General features: G+C 42.8%; 1 protein-coding gene across 2 annotated transcripts in view; it reads right to left on the reverse strand.

Moving 5' to 3' along the window:
• HSPA14 (heat shock protein family A (Hsp70) member 14) overlaps positions 1-22,428 on the reverse strand; it is a 580,056-nt gene that overhangs the window by 22,362 nt on the left and 535,266 nt on the right. For both annotated transcript variants that reach the window (XM_044088271.1, XM_044088270.1), the window contains exon 13: positions 7,012-7,082. In XM_044088271.1, the coding sequence (XP_043944206.1) occupies positions 7,012-7,082 (71 nt within the window). The remainder of the gene's footprint in view (positions 1-7,011; positions 7,083-22,428) is intronic.

Here is a 22,428-nt window from a genome sequence, read left to right on the forward strand (position 1 = left end):
ATTATGGGTAAGGGGAGGAGCTAGGAGCTCGGATCCATAAGCTGTAAAATAAGTTGTCGGATCCAAGACCCAAAGGTTGCTGACAAATTAAGTCCCTACTTCAGATCTGCAGTTATCCAGTTCTGGATGATATGATTCAAGCATGGCTCAGGATCTGCAATTCCTGGAGAGAACTGTAAGAGTGGCTGGGGAAGTCTAACAAGCACATTCACCTTGCATGGGATGTAAAGTACTGAAACAGGGATGTCCCCAGATTAACACCATGGATGGTGTGATTACGTGCCCCTTGTTTGTTTAGCTATTACGTGATGAACTTGAATGTATAAGAAAGGACCATGGAAGCAGTTTCTCATCCAAGTTCCTTAGGACTGGCATATATGTGGTATCAAGCCCCTTGAACCATACAGCAGAGTATAGGTAAGCTCCAAAAAACAATGAAGCATTTGTTATCAAAATCAGTGATAGGTTTGGTGGCAGGAAAGGGAGACCTACCTTCATGTTGTTAGGTCTCATACATCACTCACTACTCCAGGACGTATTGATTGAGGTCTAACATAAGGAGAAGGTCTTATGAGAATAAGCTAGCTCTGTAACCACTGACACATGGATAGGAATGACTGGCACTTGAAAACATCCAGCTGTCTGCATATAAAGGCAATACTCGCATATGTATGTGTACACTATCATAGCTTAATATGACTGGGAGTAAGAAGGATGAGGGACCAGGAGCTCCTGGAGAATGGTCCCAGCAAAGCCAGTCCTATACCTGCAGAAGGAACAGAGTTTGCAGTGCTTTGTAAAAGTGTATTCAAAGGACCAACTTAGTCTTCTAGAACACTTCTATAGATGAAGCCAAAGCCCTTGTAGAATAAGCTTTGATAATGCCAAGGATTGTTTGTAGTGGTGGGTATAACAAAAGGTAATAGCTTGAGACAAATATTTGGAAATATTCTGCTTTGACACAAGTTGTCTTTTTTAATCTTCACAAAAAGTGATTAACTGATCAGAAGGTTGGAAAAATGTCCTCTTATCGAGATTGTACCAGAGTTGTTTGTGGACATTCAAGGTATGAAGTATTTGTTCTACCTCGTTTTTAAGGTTCTGGAAAGAATAGAGAGAGAAGGTAAACTTGAATACTACTTTAGGCATAAATGATGATTTCTTAAAGAATCCCTATCTTTGTGGAATATGAGAAAGCTGACCCACCATAACGGCTTGTGACTCCAGTACTCATCTTGCAAAGGGCAGAGCAATAAGACTGATTTTCTATGTTAAGACTCTCAAGTTGGCATGGGAATCTGGTTCACATGGATTAAGAACTAAGGAAAGGGGGTGGTGGTGCAATGGTTAGGGTGTTTACCTTGCAGACATATGGTACATGGTTTAATTCTCACCTTGGGGAAATCAGCTAGGCTTAAAATGACCCACAAGGGCAGCTAGCCTAGTAGTTATGTATGAAGAAAGTTAAGATCTTAAGGAGAAGTCATCGCTTTTCTAGGCTTCATATGCAAGATCCCTTTCAAAACTATTTTCACATGAGACTGCCCTGAAAAGAAGAGGGTGCATGGACAGTCATGATGAAATGGCTGACACATGAACCTCCATGAGGAGTATGACAGGCCACACAATAGTAGCTCACACAAGTAATGCAGAACTAGAGACACACTAGCCCAAGTATGGGTGCTGTTTCCTTTCTTGGCACGGACCAGAATTAACAAGGATCTCTGCAGCAGATGGTCTAAAAACAATTCTCTATCAAAGGGAGAATTCAAAGTTTCATTTATGACATCATCTGCTAGGTTTTGAGAATGCAGCAAGGCAAACCTCCTCAACAATTCCAGAAGCAGCAGCCCTGTAAATGGCATCAACAGAATCATATGCACATTTAAAACAACGGATAGCCACTTGAGACATGAAAGCAGCCAAGGTAAAGGAAGCAGATTTGCTCTCATCAGAGGAAAAAGATGCTGAAACATTTTTCATACTGTCACAGGAGGCACGCATAAACTTCAACACGTGAGCCTGACAGATGAGAATTCTAAAAGTAAGTGTTAAAAAAAACAATATATTTTTCCCCAAAAATTATCAGAAGCCTCCCAACCCTGTCAGAAGGAGAGGGATAGTATTAACTAAATGATTAACAGTAGCTGGAAAAACAGAAGCAATATCTGAAGTCTCTGATCTGAGATGAGTACATAAAGACTCGAAAGCATGATGAACTTTATACAGTCTATCTGCTTTCCTGGGGACAGCAAGATGGTGGTCAGTCAAATTACAGGCTGTGAGAAAATTGTCCTCCAAAGCAGAAAGAACATGAGGAAAAGGAAAGCTTCTGGAAATTTCATTTGAAGCAAATCATAATACTTCCTGACAGACAAAGAACTGAGAACCGCTGAAACAGCTAATTTATAATGGAAATAGTTTTTGAGAAAGAGAATCCTTCAGAAGGACTAGCCAAAGCCACATTCTCCTCAGAGTCTGAATAAGAAATATGTGGAGGCAAAATAAAATCTGTCCCTTCACACTCATTTCTGAGCTTCAATCTCTTCAGAAACATACATACAGGGAGGGTGAATAGCCTGAATTAAACCCAGAGTTAAGCTCAATAAATCACTCCTGTCCTGAGAAACTGTGGCAGGTGAAGACATAAGTTTACCTTTTTGTTTCTTTCTGACAGAAATTTCTGAAGAAATAGACACACTTTTGCCAGGAAAAACTTCCCTAGGTATAGGCACAGCTTTCTGGCTAGGCAGAGTGGCATTCCCTATCACTTCTCCCAGGATCGACAAGAGTGGCTCTTCCTTTTGGCCAAGGCAAAGTCACCCATCTACAGCTGACGCATCTTCGCAGCCAGCTGTGGTGGCAAAGGCTAGTTCTTCTGGATGAAGAGGGAAGAACTGAGGGACTTGGTAGGCTATTCCATGGTTAAGCCAAAAAAGATGCCAGATTTCCATGGAAGCCGGCCAGTATTAGCCAATAAAACAAGCATTTAGTAAAAAATTCACTTTTTTACACATAAAAACACCATAAAAAGCACTACACTTACTCCAGCCTCCAAAAATAAATTAAACTCCCCACCCCAAGAAAAATAACTGATTTACCACAAAAGTAAAGTGATACTTCGGTTTAAAGTCATTAAAAATCGCGTGCGTCATTAAGAACACCTTTTCTCTGCTTTAAAATTATAACTTTACAGAACACTTTTGACAGAAACTTAGTTTAGGTGGAAGTTCTCCCCAAAAGAGAATTTAACTGCCCTACAGTGGAGCAGAGTTAGTTCTGACTATTGATCCTTAAAAGCCTACAGAGCAGCACTCTCTTCAGAAACATGAATGCTCTCAAGGGTCTTGCACCCAAACCTGTCTTTTAGTGAGATCAACTCAAGCCAACTGTTTTAGCGTGTGGAAGGTGCCCTGAAGCTTTGGGAACTGGCTGGCTGTTATATATTTACCAGGATATAACCCATATAGCTTATGAAAAACATCTTGGGGAAAGGATGCACAGGGTGTCAAATGCCCTAACATTAACTGCATGCACTTTACAAGTGGAAGAGGTGACAGGGAAACAACACATTATGCATAAAAACAGCAAGGGCATTTCCAATGTTAAAGATTCTGCAGAAACAGTTCAAGTTTAAGGACTGATGGTTTAGTAATTAATGTTTTAACTGATAGATCACTGCTAAATGGAGTTTTAGTTTTTATTTCTGTTTGCTATGCATGTATTTGTAACGTAACTGAATTTCAAGCTATTAGTGATCTTAATGCTTTTTACTACTTATTGAATCTAAATTACTGGTTCTACGATAAACAGAATGTTCTCTTGAGGATTCCTTTAATATTGCTCCATTTAAGTTTCACAATGCCATATTTCAGCCACCAAACCACACTAGGGTTAAAGACTTTCAAGGAGCAATTACTAAAGATTTGCATAACAGGTTGGGAATAATTTCTATCCATTTCAATTTGATTATTTTTGATTCTTTAAAATATTACATGTAGACACAACTCTGATTATAACCTAGGATGACAAAATGGGTAGAATGAAGGCTAGCAACAAACGAATTATGGTGGTGAAGCATATGAGCAGCTCAAGCTACCATGTGACACCACCCTGGGCGTCAAACAAACTGCTGAATTCTTGGAATACTGGAGGTGTCAGGATGTAATCTCTGAATCACTCAGACATGTACTGCCTGCATCCAAACCTAGACCCCAGCATTTTATATCTAATCCAAGGTCCATAATCAAGACAGAAACCTCTTGGTGTTCCATAATAAGCCTCTATCAGAGTTCATCGAATTTTATTTTAAACTGTTATTGGCCTTAGTTCTGGACAGTTTTAAGAATACTACTGAGTTTGCATGACTCGTCTTTCACAGTTAAGTAGAATGTTCATGGTATTAGTATACTTTGGACATAGGATCATCACATACCTGCATTCCACATGATAGGGACCTATGGCCCTCACGATACAGATTACAACTCCAACCTATAAACATTTGAATTTATTAACTTCTTGCTATAAGTTATGGAAACTCTGCTCAAAAACATGATTTATTTCAAAAAGGAATGCTACAACTAAAAGGGTACTCCAACAAGTCAATCTTTGCCCTTTATATGGTATCCCACTTACAGGGTATCTAGAAATAAAGTAAATAAGTGATGAGTGCAAAATGATTTTGAAAGGGTGACCCATCTGGAATTGTTGCAATTTTTGAACTTTGCCAACAATGAATTTAATATCCAATTTACCTTAAAAGCTCAATTTCTTTTAAAATTGATTTTTGCATGATATGGTCACCATCAGATGGCTGCCTTGTATTTCGCAAGATATGCAGCATGTAGAACTATTTATTTTAATCATATGAAACTGTCTGACTTACTCACTTGCTTATTTAAAGAGCTGTAATACATCCTCAATAAACCAGAACAGTCTCAGCATTCAGCAACTTGTTTAAAATGAATGACAGATTCAGTCTGTGTTTGCAGTATGTTTAACCACAGAAGAGTGTAATACATTAGGATTGTTTGTTGTTTGGAAAAATTAATCTAACCACTGAATGGTGTACTGCATTGGGCTATTGCTTTGCGTTTCTGCCTAAGACTATTTGTCCTGGGGAATTCTAACTACCAGAGAAAGCTACATCAAAACAATTGGATTATAGACTTGATATGAAGCTTCAGTTATTAACCAAAATAAAACTGAAATAACATATACAAATGCAATTATGAGTTCATATGCAGGTAAGAGTTTTTTGTTCAAATATCTGTCTATATGAAACTTTTTTTATTTTCCTTTCCTTATGCAACTGCAATATTCATTTTAGAAATTATCTAATTTTACATACAGTTTTCATTTCTTTGTTTGACAAAGAAGAGAAATACTCATTGCATGTGAATAATAGTCATTTGCTCTTTTGAGATTGCCTGTTTGGCCATCAAGTATCACAGCATAACATTAGTTGGCGGATTAGAACACTGATTAGTAATGGGGGTTTTCATATCAAAGTATCAGTGTGATTTGTAGCAGCATAGTAAACATAGGTGGTAAGGGTAATGTCACTGGACGGGTATCAGTAGACCATCATGGGAAATAGTTTGTGTATGAAAAACACTTTGGTTAAGCCCTAGTTGCTACTGAAGGCACTGGGCTAAGAGTGAAGACGTGGGTGAAATCCTGGGGAGATGGTGGTTATCATCCTGTTCTAGAGCTGACAGTGTATAGATAATTTGGTTGTAAGAAGTGGTGGTCATAACCTAAGACAGTGTGCAATTGTCAAACTCAGTCCCAATTACCCTTCTATCTGGCTGGAAGTGGTGGAGATTTGGGCTAATTCTTGCTATCAGTCATAGACTCCATAATTCTTGCCATTCTATTAAAACCATTTTATTCTGAAAAATATTTATCAAAATCCCACTTGCGTCATGAAATAGCAGTCATTCATCACTTTTCTAGGAGCATTCCTGTGTTTCAGTTCATGAGGATAGGTTCACCTGTGGCAGAGAGGCTAAATATCTTGCATCTTTGGAGCATACAGCTCAGTGTTTTGTTTAAAGAGGATACAACAAGCAACCCAACAGCTCCAACACTTAGAACACAGCCTTTATAATATCAATCCAGAAATTATACTTCTGCCAAAGTAGTGGACTTTACATTAACTGCTGTGTATGGCAGTATCACTTCAAAAAATTAGAAGGGTTGCTACAAAACACTGATCCCTGTTTCTAACTAGTAATCAATTAAGTTCCTTACTGGCAAAAAAGTAGGTTTAACTACAAAATGGGGCAAAAATGTAGCTCAATATTTTAGCTGCTACAGTAACTTGGAGCTACAGTATTAAATACTACGTTTGAGGTAATAAATCCTAAGGATAAAGTGTCTTCCGTTCCCTTTGTACCTTAATACAGATACACAATCAAAATAAAGTATTAAGGTATATTACTTTGCAGCATAAAAAAATCCAATGAAGAAATCACAGCAACAAGGGAGAGAAGAGGTTGCGACCAGTGATTCTTCTGACAAATATATATTTTTTGTTAAATATATTTTTTTCAATATGTAACCAAAACAAAAGCACAGAACAGTAACTAGACTGCAAAGCAGCCAAAATATACAAAGAAAATTAGTGGAAGAATCAAGCTGAACAATGTTCTGGGTAAAATGTGGAGGAGTCAGTGTTGCCTATATTTATACAGATTCTCCCTCTTGTGGCCAGCACTGGTAAATGCACAGTTACTGAGAGGTTCTACCACAACTCTAATAATTCTGACTGGTAATCCCAAAACAGGAACTAGCAGATAACTTTATGTAAGGAGCCAAGTCAAAGAAAAAGATAATCATAATATCTTAAAATTACTAATGCAATATCTAAATTCATTGTATATTACTGAAAACAAGTTGCTGAATTCAATGAAAGGCAGAAAAGACTATACATTGGAACGCACACACAAAACACAATCTTGGATAAGAGGCAGAGAAGCCAAAATGTGAGAAACACTTTTACTTTACCGTTTCATAGTAAGAACTGTCAATATGTCATGGACTCCCCCTCCTTGCTTATGTAAATCTTTTAATACTATCTGTGAAAGAAAATATACAAACTGTTAGAGGTGTAAAGGAAACACGTTTGTCAACACAACACACAAACGTCCTGGCAACAGTGATAAAGAGACAGTGCTACTCTTACCAAACTGCCACTACTTTCAGATCAGCCCATTCAGTGGCTGACAGTACCTCTGGTTAGGGCAGAGACTTTGTCCTCTCAAGTTAAAAGTGCACAGAAAACATAGGCAGATCTTCGGAGTTGGACAGCATGCACATTGTTGCACAAAAATACAAATCTCAGTGATGTCACTGTATACCATCACAGAGTCTGACGGTTTAACAGAAAACCAAAGGGGAAAAGCCTGCTATCAAGATAGTACCATATTAGGATGCCTTTATTGCCTTCTCCAATCTGCCTTGCTGTGAAGACTGAAAAGGGGCACCAATAAGACACAGTAAACAAGACTAAGGGATGCCAAAAAAAGATGCAGGGGGTATGGAGACTTTATTTCATACGGACACAGTACATATGAATTTTTATAATGAAAAGCACATATGCAAGTTAAGGAAAGCTAATCACAAAATAAAACTGGTAGTTATCAAGGCATATATTACTTAATGTTGTATTTAGCTCATGCAGTGTCTTACTCCATATTACATTTAAAGAAAAAAAGTGATGTCTTATCATAACGTTCCATCTGTGTTGTACATCTTTATTCATTCATTACTGTTAGGACTTTGGTTACATCCTCAGAACCAACACAGCCATTACCAAGCTCGCGCCAGCTAAAACCTACCCACAATGCCCCTCTCATAGTCTCTTCAGATAGAGTTTGCCTGCCCTTATAGTATAGAAGTAATAAAAGTGACAGTAGGAGGCTCTGTCTGAGCAAACACCTTGACTAATAATGAAATCCTAAAGTCCATCAGGAGTCCAGGCAGGGGGAAGGAGGGCGGGAAGTAATGAATGAAGATCTACAACACAGATGGAATGTTATGATAAGACATAACTTCTTTATCTGATGTTGTAAATCTTTATTCATTCCTTACTGTGAGGACAGAGTCCCCAGCTACTTGAGTCCTGGGTGGCCCTAAGGAAGGACATTCCTGAGCACCATAGAACCAAAAGATGCTCGGCCCCTGGAGGCCAAATCCGATTTGTAATGAGTGATAAAGGTATGAGGCCTTGCTCAAGTGGTTGCTGCGCAGATATCATCCATAGAGGCTCTGGAATGAAAGGCCACTGAAGCAGCCATCGATCTAGTAGAGTGAGCCTTTATAAGTAAGGACACTTTGTTCTGATGGTAGATGAAAGTAATGGCATTTCTGAGCCAAGAAGATAAAGTCATTTTGGAGACAGGCCTACCCAATCTGGGTCCTGCAAAGGCCACAAACAATTGATCCGTTTTTCTGAAAGATTTCGTTTTGTCCAAGTAGAAACGAAGTTGCCTATGAACATCGAGGGTATGCAGAAGGTATTCCCCTCCATCTGAATAATGAGGAAAGAAAACCGGCAGGTCAATAGACTGATTAATGGAAAACCCAGAAATGACCTTGGGCAAAAAGGAGAGGTCAGTACGTAGGGACACTCTTTCTCTATGAAAAGTCAAGGTCTCTTGACACTCAAGGCCTGCAACTCAGATACTCTTCTCTCTGAGGTAAGAACTACTAGAAGTAGAGTTTTCCAAGACAAAAATTTTATATCACAGGAGTTAGAGGGCTCGAAAGGAGGACTAGTTAATGACTGAAGCACCAGAGACCAGTCTCATGGCTATATAGGAGGCTTGACCGGAGGTTTAACATGTAATACTCCTTTCATGAAGGTTTTACAGTCGGTGTGACATAACAGAAGAACTGTCAATTCCATTGTGAAAATTTGCAATAGCTGCTAAATGCATAGTAATTGTCGATGCTGAAGCTCCTGTGTTGAATAGGGTAGTCGGGTATTGTAGGAACTTCTGAATAGGCATAGAAAAGGGGTCTATGTTATGTTCTTTGGCCCATCTAGACTACCCAGTCCACTTACTAGAATAAATTTTCCTGGTGGAAGGTTGGTGTGAAGCCAGAAGAATCTCGAACAGGAGATGAAATATCAGGTAGCCTGGCAATCATTGGAAATGGAGAAACCAAGCTGTGAGCTTGAGGCTGTGGAGACTGGGGTGAATCAGTCCCTGAGGATGAGACAGCAGACCTTGGGATTGATCCAGGATCCACGGGCTCTGAATCAGATGAGGCCATAGGAAAGGGAACCAGACTTGATGGGGCCAATAAGAGACAATGAGGATCACTCTGCTTCTCAACCTTTGAGCTTTCTGGAGGATTTTTGGAATGAGAGGACACAGGGGAAAAGCATACAACAGACCCGGGGGCCAATCGGGTGTCAGAGCATCCCTCGGTGACTCCCCCTGAGGGGGGATCAGGGCAAAATAGCTTCTGCATTTGTTGCTTAGGGGAGAAGCAAACAGGTTGCAGCAAGGCCAGCCCCAACGGCAGAAAATCTAATCTATTACAGGATTGAGGGACCACTCGTGAGGCATCAAAATGTTCCTGCTCAGATTGTCTGCAATAAGATTGGAACTCCTGGGAATGCGCGTTGCTACGAGAAAGAGGTGGCAAGCCATCGCCCAGTGCCACATTTTCATAGCCTCCCGACACAGGGGGTAAGACTTGGTTCCGCCTTGTTTGTTGATGTACCAGACAACTGACATGTTGCCCGACTGAATTGCAATGGTCCCAGAAGAAAGGGATGTGTGGAGCGCTTGCAATGCTAAGAGAACTGCCCTCAATTCCAGGACATTTATGTGCAAATTGGCCTCCATGAGGGACCTGGTGCCTTGGACTGTCTTTCCCTGGAAATCCCACCCTAACAGGGAAGCGTCCGTGGTCACAGTGGCACTGGGCTGGGGAAGGCAGAAAGTACAGTTTTGTACCTACCATAAATGTAGATGTTTGAGTGTTCACCCTGCTGCAGTCATCACACTTGGGTTATCCTGCCATCAGGCGGTCCCGCAGTCAGCCTGAGTTCCAAAGTCTTGGTCCGGCGTCGGTTACTGTCGCTTCTTCCCTGACATCAGTGCGCCTGGGGTATATAAGTGGCATCCAACGCCATTTTCTTCAGTTTTTCTTGCCCCAGATGTCAGGTGCCCCCAATAGGTAGGCAATATATATATTGCTATATAAAAATGTACATATAAAAATAAAACAATACCTTCAGGCACAAGCAAATACACCACAGAGGTGGTATAGGATAGAAAGGTATAGATAAGTCCAGCTAGTTCAGAGGGGATGGAGGGAGGGTAACCTGGATTGCAGCAGCGTGAACACTCGAACATCTACATTTATGGTAGTTAGAAAACTGTACTATGTTCATTGTGTTACTCTGCTGCAGTCATCACACTTGGGTTGAATCCCAAAGCTAAGGATGGGTGGTGGAGTTAAACAGGGTTAGAAGAAGCTAAAAAGGCCCTGCAAAACTGCAGTGGCAAAACCAGCTCTAGTCTTAGAATATAGAGGTAAGTGATAGTGTTTGGTGAAGGTGTGCACTGAACTCAAAGTTGCAGCTTCCAGAATATCCTTGGTTGGCACCCCCCTGAGAAAGGCTGCTGATGTAGCTGTAGCCCTGGTGGAGTGGGACCTAATGTTAGCAGGTACTGGTTTCCCATGATGCGTGTAGCAGAAACGTATGCAATGTCCAATCCATTTCGAAATGGTCTGTTTTGAGATAGCTTTTCCTTGTGATCCTGCAGCATAGGCTACAAAGAGCTGGTCAGATTTTCTGAAAGCCTTAGTTTTATCCAAGTAGTAACGCAATTGCCTGTGAATGTCCAAAGAGTGCAGGAGTCTTTCTCCTTTGTTCTGGGGATTTGGAAAAAAGGTGGGCAAATGAATGGTTTGGTTTAGGGCCACACTGGATACCACCTTTGGCATAAAGGAAGGGTTAGTTCGTAGACAGACTCTGTCTTGATGAAAAATGAGGAAAGGCTCCACTGCCATTAGTGCCTGTAGCTCTGAGACTCTTCTAGCTGAAGTTATTGCTAGTAGCAGGGCATTTTTCCATGAAAGAAATTTTAAATCAGCTGAAAAAGCTGGTTTAAAGGGCGGCAGTGTAAGCTTTTCAAAAACAAAGTTGAGATCCCAAGTAGGTGTTGGTGCTCTCCTGGGCAGTCTTATGTTCTTAGCCCCTCTGAGGTACTGTCTTAGGAGTGGATGTGAAAATAAAGGAGGATCCATGTTGTAATGAGCTGAAATTGCTGAGGCGTGGATCTTAATAGATGAAAAGGAAAGTCCTTTGTGCAACATCTCAGTTAAATATTGCAGAATCTGAGGAATGTTTGGATCAAGGGGATTTTGGCCTTTAGCTTGGTTCCAGGCGCAAAATCTTTTCCATTTGTCTGAATAGGTTTTCATGGTGCTGGGCCTCCTGGCCTCCAGAATGACATCCATAACAGCTTTGGGTAGAGGTGTTGGCTGGTTGTTTAGGTAATTTGCCATGCAGCCAGGTTTAAAGTCTTGAGCTGGCTGTGTAGAATCTGATTGTCTTGCTGGGTGAGCAGGTGAGGAATTTGTGGTAAAATCCATGGTGGGCCATGGACCATGTTCCTTAGAATTGGATACCAGTGCTGGCGTGACCAGTCTGGTGCAATGAGTATCATTTGTGGCCTCTCTAATCTGACTTTCAGCAGTACCTTTGCTAGAAGAGGCAGTGGAGGAAAGGCATACACTGTTAATGTTTTCCAACTGAGTTGGTAGTTTTGGGGGTTGGCAAACAGATCTATGTTTGGGCGTCCCCATTTTTGAGTTATCATTGCAAATACTTGTGGATCTAGTTTCCACTCGTGGGGATCCATGATGTTTCTGCTTAGGTCGTCTGCCAATGTGTTTTTCTTTCCTGGCAGGAATTGTGCTTATAGTTGAACTTGGTAAGACAGTGCTGTGTTCCACAAGGTCATTGTTTGCCTGCATATAGGGTAGAAATGTGTGCCCCCTTGCTTGTTTATGTACCACATTACTGTGGTATTGTCCGTCTTTATTATTAGTTGTCCTGGGTGTAAGAGGTCTTTGAAAGCTGTTAGGGCATTTTGTACTGCTAGCATTTCTTTTTGATTGATATGCAGATGCCTTTGATCTGTAGTCCATTTGCTCTGAATGCACTGTTCTGCCATGTGTGCACCCCAGGCATAGTCCGATGCATCTGTTGTCATAGTTTGCCTGGCTGTGGGTAAGGTGAAAGGCTGACCCTTGTTGAGGTGACATGCCTGCGCCCACCATCGAAACTCCTGTTGAAGGCAGGGAATGAGTGGTATCATTGTTTCCAAGTTGTGGCTGTGCTGAGTCCATATGCTTTTCAGGTACCATTGTAATTTCCTCATATGCAGTTTTGTAAATGGAATTAGTAGTATGCAAAATGCCACGAATCCCAAGGCCTGCAGAATTTTTCTTGCAGGGAGTTGGGTCTTTGTTGCCATTATTTTGAAGTATTGAGTCAGCTGTTGTTGCTTGTCTGGCGTGAGATAAGCCATCAGGGCCGTTGTATTCAAGCTGGCACCCAGGAATATTATGTTTTGTGGGGTACTAGTTTTTATTTCTTTTCGTTTACTGTGTACCCTGGGCAACTTAGAAGGTGTTTGACAAATGCCAGATGCTTTAAAAGAATGTCCTTGCTTTCTGCTTGAATAAGGCAGTCGTCCAGGTATAGGCATATTTGAATTCCTTTGTCTGCAGTATGCAATTACTGGTGCCAGGCATTTTGTGAAGACCCTGGGTGCAGTAGATGAGCCAAAGGGCAGTGCAGAGAATTGATAATGGGTTGAACCTACAATGAAACGGAGGTATCTTCTGCAATTTTGTCTGATAGGGACATGCAGGTATGCCTCCTTGAGGTCCAACGTTACTAGCCAAGCCTTCTTGCCCAGCATGGGAAGAAGCTGCTGTAGTGTTAGCATCTTGAATTTTGGTACTTGCAGATAGGTGTTCAGAATTGAAAGATCCAGAATGGGTCTCCATGCTTTGTCCTTTCTTGGGACTAAAAAGAGTCTTGAGTAAAATCATTGTCCTTGCTCCTGTGTAGGTACCTGTTGAATGGCTCTCATGTCCATGACAACTGTAATTTGTTTTTGTGCCTTTGCCCATTGATTTGGTGGCAGGTTTGGCATTCCTTTAATCCTTGGCAAGGTATGAAAGTGGAATCTGTATCCTTGTAAGACAATGTTTAGGACCCATTTGTCTTTTGTGATGATGTGCCAGTTGTCTGCAAAAAGTGCTAATTTTCCTCCCAAGGGAGCTGCCAAGAGAGATTTGCTTGGTAGTTTGTGGGTTGAGTCATTGTGTTTGTCTTCTGCTAGCTTGCGGCCTTGTCATCTCCTCCTTTCTGGGTAGCAGTACCCCATTGGCGAGGTTTGTAAGGGCCTTGTGACTGACTTCTGCCCCTTGGGCATCTGTATCTGCCCCTCTGTGATCGGTCAGAAGCTGGAAAGGACCAGTTTTTTGTTGGCCAATTTCTGCTGAAACGAGGGGGTTGTACCTGTAAAAAATCCTTGACCATCTGCATAGACTTTGCCTTATCCTCCATTTTCTTTAAAACCTCTTCTGCTTTGACGCCAAATAATACATCCTGCTGTAAAGGTGCATCCAATAATTTTGCTTTAACATGATCAGGTAGGGTTTCTTCTTTTAACCAAGCATGCCTACATATGACAGACCCAGTAACAGCTGCTCTACAGGAAGCTTCCAATGAATCAAATCCACATTGTAAAGTATGTTTGCCCACCTGTTCAGCTGCATGCAACAGATCCTGCATTTCCCTGAATTCAGACTGTTCAGAATGTGTGCTCATTTTTTGTTTTAATTGAGACATTAGGAATTGCTGATATTTCAGCATGTGAAACTGACAGTTTAATGCTCTCATAGCCAGAGTAGCTGAGGTGTATATCTTCTTTCCCCATCTATCTAGGGCTCTGGAATCCCTTTCAGAGGGCACAGGATTTTTAGCCATAGAAGCTTTAGCCCCTTTGGGACCCTGGGAAATTGTTTCTGGGTCAGCCACAGGGCTTTTATAAAGGAATTTGTGTGAGTCAGGTACTCTGTAGTATCTGTCTGGTTTGGCTGGAGCAGGAGGTAGAGAGTCTGGATTTAGACTAGACTCCAAGTAAACATCATCCGCAATGTCTAAAACTGGAGGGATAGCAAGTGGTCTGGGTTGGGGTAGTAAAAGGAACTCTCTGAGCCTTTTCTTAGAATCAGAGTAGTCCTGGCCTTCCCAGTGGAAATGTTCCCTCATGGTATGTAAAGTTTCCCCAAAGGAGTAGTCTTCAGGGGGAGATGCTGAGGGAATAGAGTCTTCAGCATCAGAGCCTTCATAAGGGGGAAAAGTGTAATCCTGTTCCTCAGAAGAATCTGAGGAAACTGAAACCTGGTCAGAGGAAGCATAATCCTCCTCTTGTCTTGGTGTTTTATCTGGAGGGGGATGGGAACCCCTGATTAGGGTAATCAAATCTTCAGCCATCTTAAGCATCTGTTTCTTAGACATGGGGCCTTGAACTGAAGACTGATGTACAGTCTTTTTTGGTTTTAATGGAGTTTTAAGCTTAGCATAAGATTTAATGGTGAGTGTAGTCGGTCTGAAGACACCTTCTGCAACCGAAGGTGTTTCTACTGCACCGGGATCTCCTTCTGCTCCGGTGTCGGAAGGGCCTAATGAAGATGGCTGTGACGGCCTATTACACTCCGCTTGAGAATCCGCAGCTGTCTGGGGTTCCAATTCTGTGGTCAACAGGGGCTGCGTAGGCGCCTCACTGAAAACCGGAGAACCGGCGACAGGCCAAGCAGAGGCATCTGAGTCTGGCTTGGTCCTAGGCTGCCAGTCCTTATCCTTGCATTTTTTATGCATGCCGGTCGTCGGCTGCTCCGATGGCATGATATAATTAATTTTCCTACCAAAGTAATGTCGTGCGAAGTCAAAACGGCATTTGATAGTTCGTTTATTAAACCTAGCACAAAACCAACAACCTGTGACGTCGTGGTCTGGGCCTAGGCAAGGAATACAATAAGAATGGAAGTCCTTATGAGGTATTTGCTTCCCATAAGAAATACAATTGTTAACTTTTTCTGACATCGGACTGAGATAAGAAAAGATTCCCCAACGGGGTACTTAGCTTTATTGAAGACTTCGGACTGAAATTCGATTCGAAAATCTCAGGTGTCGGCTGACCAGCACTTGCGAACTGCTTCTGCTTCAGGCACCGCGCGGCAAGAAAGATGGAAGAAAATGGCGTCGGATGCCTCTTATATACCCATGGCGCACTGACGTCAGGGAAGAAGCAACAGCAACTGACGCCGGATCAAGACTTTGGAACTCAGGCCAACTGCGGGACCGCCTGACGGCAGGATAACCCAAGTGTAATGACTGCAGCAGGGTAACACGATGAACATCAGTTGGCACCAAAGATTAGATTCTGGCTTCATCCACCAAAGCATTTCTTTCTTGCAAAGGTATCATGTGGTTGAGTGGGTGGGTTAAGATCAACCATTGTGATGAAAAGAGCCACTGTACTAGTCTCACGTGCAACCTTGCCAGTAGAACTAAGGTAATGGTTGCTGCCATAGATCCCAATAGCTGTAGTACAAGGCGTGCTGGTACAAATGTCTGTGGAAGGAGGACTTGAATCTGGCTTCTTTTTTTGAGAGCCTGTGAGGAGGAAGGGAAGCTTGACAGGACATTGTGTCGAAGATCGCTCCAATGAATTCCAGTACTCTTGTTGGAGACATTTGTGATTTGTCCATGTTGATCGTGATACCTAAAGCAAAGAGCAAGGCCTTGAATGTAAGATAGACTGAGATTGAGAAGATTCCTGGTCGTGGAGGTAAGGAGCCAATCGTCTAAATATGGAAACACCTGGAATCCTTGTAGTTGGAGATGAGCTACGACGACTGCCATGCATTTGGTGAACACTCTGGGAGCTGTTGAGAGACCAAAGGGCAGTACCCTGAACTGATGGTGATTGGCTCCCAGCCGGAAGTGGGGAAATCTCCGGGAGCATTTGTCCATCTTTATGTGGTAATATGCTTCCTGGAGGTCTATAGAGCACATCCAGTTGTCCTTTCCCATAAAGGGGAGGATGGACTGTACCGTGACCATCCGGAATTTTTGAGGTTTTATGAATTTGTTTAGTAAGCTGAGATCCAGGATTGGTCTCCAGTCCCCTGTCTTTTTTGACAGTAAAAAGAACCCTCGAGTAAAACCCGGATCATCTCTGGTCTGGTGGGACTGGCTGAATGACTCTTTCTTAGCAACTTTTTCATTTCTAAAGCTGCAGCCTCCCTCTGACTGGGTGTGACATCGGGGATTCGTTTTATGGGTCTGGGAGTAAGATCAAATGGGATAGGATAGCCTCTGGATATTATTCTCTGCACCCATGCATCTGTTGTTATGAGGTACCAGGCCTGTAGGTGCAGGGAAAATTGACCCCCGACTGCTTCAGGAGGGAAGCAATTGAGCTGCTGTTCAGGAGCGCTGAAAGGGTTGGCCGGAGAAGGAATCTCTAGCGCCCTGGTTACACAGACCCCCTCTGCCCTGAAACGGGACTCTTCCAGATAAGTTGCCCCCTCTGCCCCGGGGGTATTGCTCATCACGAGTGTCACGAAAAGATCCTAGGGACTTCATGAACCACAATTTTCCTCCCCTCTGGTTCCTGGAGTAGGATCTCTGGGGGGTGGGGTGGAAAAAAGTACAGCTGTGTACACTTACCATAAATGTAGATGTTCGAGTGTATTCACTGTTGCAGTCATTACATTTGGGTAATCCTGCTGGCAGGTTGCCCTCAGCCGGCCTGAATTCCAAAGTCTTGGGTCCTGCGTCAGCTGCTGTCACCCCTTCCCTGACGTCAGGTCGTCAGAGGTATAAAAGAAGCAGCCAACGCCATTTTCTTCAGTTTTTCTTGCCCCACATGTCAGGTGCCCCCAAAAAGGGTAGCCAAAGTTTATATGTATATTCAGAAATACACCAATATAAATTTTACCTTCATCTAAAAGCAAATACACCACATAGGTAGTATAAATCAGAGAAGGAAAGATAAGATCCAAAAGAAAAAAGGGGGAAGGCAGGTGGGTAACCTGGACTGCAACAGTGAATACACTCAAACATCTACATTTATGGTAAGTGTACACAACTGTACTATGTTCTTCGTGTTTCACTGTTGCAGTCATTACATTTGGGTAGAGTCCCAAAGCTATGGTTGGGAGGCTGGAACTAGACAGCAGTAGGAGCGGCTACGAGACCCTGCAGAACTGCAGTGGCAAAGCCTGCCCTGGATTTAGAGTAAAGTGGCAGATGATAATACTTTGTAAAGTTGTGCACTGAACTCCAAGTAGCCGCCTCTAAAATGTCTGTGGTTGATACTCCCCTGAGAAAGGCTGCTGAGGTGGCTGCAGCTCTGGTGGAATGAGGCCTAATGCCCTTAGGCACTGGCTTGCCATGGTGTAAGTAGCAGAAACGAATGCAGTGGCCTAACCACTCAGAAATAGTCTGCATTGAGATAGGCTTTCCTTGTGATCCTGCAGCATATGCCACTAGTAATTGCTCTTGTCTTCCTGAAAGCTTTGGTTCTGTCCAAGTAGAATCTAAGTTGTCTGTGTACATCCAAAGAATGAAGAATTCTCTTCCCCTTGTTCTGTGGATTTGGGTAAAAGGTTGGCAAATGGATTGGATAGCTTGGTTAAGAGCCACAGTGGACACTACTTTAGGCATAAATGTTGGGTTTATCCTCAGGGACACCCTGTCTTGATGAAAAATGATGAAAAATGATGAAAGGTTCCACAGCCATGAGCGCCTGTAACTCTGAAACTCGTCTTGCAGAAGTAATTGCTAAGAGCAGAGCTGTTTTCCAAGACAGAAACTTCATATCAGCAGTAGCAGCTGGCTCAAAAAGAGGCAGGGTGAGCTTTTCCAAGACATAGTTGAGGTCCCATGCAGGTATTGGTAGTCTCCTTGGAGGCCTTAAATCTTTGGCTCCTCTGAGGTACTGCTTTCATAAAGGGTGAGAAAAAAGAAGTGGCTCTGTATTGTAATGAGTCGAAATGGCAGAGGCATGAATTTTAATTGATGAAAAAAATAGGCCTTTGTCCAGAATCTCAGTTAAGTATTGCAAAACCTGAGGAATAATTGGTACCACTGTATCACAGAATCTCTTCCATTTTCCAGCATAAGACTTTCTAGTACTAAGCCTTCTGGCTTCCAGAATGACATCCATCATAGCTTTACTGAGAGGTGTTTTTTGTATGACTACATTATCCGCCATGCTGCCAAGTTTAATGTCCTGAGTTGGCTGTGTATGATCTGATTGTTTTGCTGGGACAGTAGTCGAGGTATTTGAGGTAAGGTCCAAGCTGGGTATAGAGATAAGTTTCTTAGTATTGGATACCAGTACTGGCGTGGCCAGTCTGGGGCAATCAGTATCATCCTTGGCTTCTCCTGTCTGACCTTTAGGAGCACCTTGGGGAGGAGAGGCAGTGGAAGAAAGGCATATACTGATAGGTTTTTCCAGCTGAAAGATAGGGCGTCCACTTTTCATGCTTGTCTGTGATAAGTCCTTGTGCAGAATCTTTTTAGTTGGTAATTGAGAGGGGAGGCAAATAGATCTATGTCCGGGCATCCCCATTTCCTTGTTATCATGCTGAAGACTTGTGGATCCAGCTTCCACTCGTGGGGATCCATGAGGTTTCTGCTTAGTTCGTCTGCCAGAGTATTTTCCTTTCCTGGCAGGAATTGTGCCTGCAGATGTACTTGGCAAGTCAATGTTGTGTCCCACAAGGCCATGGCTAGTCTGCAAAGGGGGGTAAGAATGTGTGCCCCCCTGCTTGTTTATATACCACATGACCGTGGTGTTGTCTGTCTTTATCAGTAGTTGTCCCAGATGAAGTAGGTCCTTGAAGGCTGTCAGTGCATTTTGAACAGCTAACATCTCTTTTTGGTTGATATGTAGATGCCCTGAATGCATCTTCCTGCCATGTGGGCTCCCCCAGGCACAGTCTGATGCATCCGTTGTTAGTATCTGTCTGGCTGGAGGTAATGTGAATGGCTGTCCCTTGTTCTGGTGACAAGCCTTTGCCCACCATCGAAACTCCTGTTGCAAGCAGGGAATGAGAGTAACGACCGTTTCCAGGCTGTGGCAATGTTGAGTCCAAACACTTTTCAGGTACCAATGAAGTTTCCTCATATGCAGTCTTGCATATGGAATTAGTAGGATGCAGGAGCCATGAAGCCCAAAGCCTGCAGAATTTTTCTTGCAGGTAACGGGGCCTTTGTTGCCAACATTTTGAAATAGGTAGTCAGTTGCCTTTGTTTGTCTGGCGTGAGATAAGCCATCTGGGTAGTTGTATTCAAGCTTGCACCCAGGAATATTATCTCTTGTGATGGTACTAGTTTTGATTTATTTTTGTTGACTGTGTACCCTAGGCTTGTTAGAAGTCTTTTCACAAATGTCAGATGCTGAAGAAGAATGTCCTTGTTTTCTGCTTGAATGAGACAGTCGTCCAAGTAAGGATATATTTGTATTCCTCTTTGTCTGCAGAATGCAATTACTGGTGCCAGGCACTTTGTAAAGACCCTGGGCGCAGTAGATAAGCCAAAGGGCAGTGCAGAGAATTGGTAATGCATTGAACCAGCCTTGAATCTTGGGTATCTTCTGCATGACTGTCTGATTGGAACATGCAGGTATGCCTCTTTTAGGTCTAAAGTCACAAGCCAAGCATTCTTGCTCAGCATGGGCAGAAGTTGCTGCAAAGTCAACGTTTTGAATTTTGGAATATCCAGGAAAGTGTTCCTAATAGATAGGTCTAGTATCGGCCTCCAGGCCTTGTCCTTTCTGGGTACCAAGAACAGTCTTGAGACTTGTTGAATGGCCCCCATGCCCATGAGGGATGAGACTTGTTTTTGTGCCTCTGCCCATTGATTTTTTGGCAGATCTGGCCAGCCGTTTGCCTTTGGCAGAGTATGGAAATGGAACTTGTAGCCTTGTGACACTATGTTTAGAACCCACTTGTCCTGGGTTATGATGTGCCAGTTTTGAACAAAAAGTGCTAACTTTCCCCCTAAGGGTGCTGCCAGAAGATAAGTGCTTGGTGCAGGCAGGGGGAAGTCATTGGGACTGTTTTCTGTATGTTTGTGATCTAGCTTCTCCAGCTTTGGAGGTAGAAGCACCCCATTGCTTGGGCCTATAAGAACCTTGCACCTGGGATCTGCCCCTAGGGCGTCTGGATCTGCCCCTTTGAGGTGTGTTTGACACAGGAAAGGACCACTTTTTTTGCAGGCCAGTGTCTACTAAACCTAGGTGGCTGTACTTGTAAAAAATCTTTGACAGTTTGCATAGATTTAGCTTTGTCCTCCATTTTCTTTAACACCTCTTCTGCCTTAACACCAAACAAAGTGTCATGCTGTAAAGGTGCATCTAATAATTAAACTTTAACATGATCAAGCAGATTTTGTTCCTTTAATCGAGCATGCCTCCTAATCACAGAACCCGTAACTGCGGCCCTTCAGGAGGCCTCCAAAGAATCAAAACCACATTGCAAAGTATGTTTTCCAACTTGTCCTGCTTCATACAATAAATCCTGCATTTCCTTGTTTTCTGCACATTCAGAATTTAACAACATTTTCTGTTTAAGCAATCCCATGACATGTTGCTGATACTTAAGCATATGAAATTGACAGTTTAAGGCCCTTATAGCCAAAGTTGCAGATGTATAAACCTTTTTTCCCCATCTATCAAGTGCCCTTGAATCTCTGTCAGAGGGGGATGGGTTTTTTGCAGTGGAAGCCTCAACTCCCTTTGGATCCTATGAAATAGTTTCTGTGTCAGCAATAGGGTTTTTAAAAAGAAATTTGTGCGAGTCAGGAACCCTGTAATATCGGTCAGGCTTAACAGGAGCTGGGGGTAAGGAGTCAGGGGTCAGACTAGACTCTGAAAACACATCATCTACAATGTCTAATACAGGTGGAATGGCTAGAGGGCTGTGCTGAGGTAGTAAAAGAAAATCCCTGAGCCTCTTTTTAGACTCAGAATAATCTTGGCTCTCCCAGTAGAAATGCTCCCTCATGGTATGCAAGGTTTCCCCAAAAGAATAGTCCTCAGGAGGAGATTCTGAAGGTATAGATTCTTCAGCATCAGAATCCTCATAGGGGGGAAGAGAATATTCCTGATCAGAAGAGGAATCAGAAGAAATAGAAACCTGATCTGAAGATTCATAGTCAGTGTCTTGCCTAGGCCTCTTATCAGGTGGGGGATGGGAACCCCTTATCAAGGTAATCAAGTCTTCGGCCATTTTGAGCATCTGTTTTTTGGGCAGAGAGACCTGTCCACTTGGCTCTTGAGTTTGTTTCCTTGCTTTAGAAGGTGCTTTAGTCTTTGCCTTTGAAACTGAAGTCATTTTAATGTAAAGATGTTTAGGTCTGAATACACTCTCAAAAGCCGGTACCTGCTCAGCGGCTCCAGACCCATCTGAGGGATTAGCGTCCAAGGCTCCAATACCTTGAGTATCCAGTGGCATGGCCGACTCCAATTGGGAGTCGGTAGCGGCCTGCGACTCTAAAGTAGCAGGCGTCAGGGGCTGCGAAAGCGCCTCACTGAGAACCGGCGACTGGCTTAGCAGAAGCTTTTTCGTCGGTTTTGGGCCTCGGTTGTTTTTCTCTATCCTTTTCTTTGCATTTTTTGTAAACTCCGGTAGTCGGATGGCTATCCGATGACATTTCAGGATAATTACACCGGCGTCCAAAAAAGTTTAAAGCAAAATCATACTGACGCTTAATAGTGCGTTGGTTAAATCTAGCACAAAACCGACAACCAGTAAAGTTGTGATCAGGGCCTAGGCAAGGAATACAGTAAGAATGAAAATCCTTATGAGGTATTTGCTTTCCACAAGAAATACAATTATTAACTTTTTCTGACATCAGTCTGGAGCAAGAAAAAAAGTTTCCCTAACAGTGTTACTTAGCTTTATTGAAGACTTCGGATCTGAAACTCAAACACGAAAATCTCAGGAGTCGGCCGACCGGCACTTGTGAACTGCTTCTGCTTCGGGCAGCATACGGCAAGAAAGACTGGAGAAAATGGCGTTGGCTGCTTCTTTTATACCCCTGACGACCTGACGTCAGGGAAGGGGCGACAGCAGCCGACGCAGGACCCAAGACTTTGGAATTCAGGCCGGCTGAGGGCAACTTGCCAGCAGGATTACCCAAATGTAATAACTGCAACAGTGAAACACGAAGAATGTTGTATGCCCACAGCAGACAAGGTCTTTCCGTCCTTCTCACTATGTGATAGTGTCTTCTCTTACTTTGGGATCAAAAAGGGAAAATTTGTCAACAGGCACGTTGACAAAGGAAGATTTAAA

The sequence above is a fragment of the Protopterus annectens genome, chromosome 11.part0 (assembly GCF_019279795.1).
Source record: "Protopterus annectens isolate FY-2018-M chromosome 11.part0, PAN1.0, whole genome shotgun sequence".
Taxonomy (NCBI): domain Eukaryota; kingdom Metazoa; phylum Chordata; order Ceratodontiformes; family Protopteridae; genus Protopterus; species Protopterus annectens.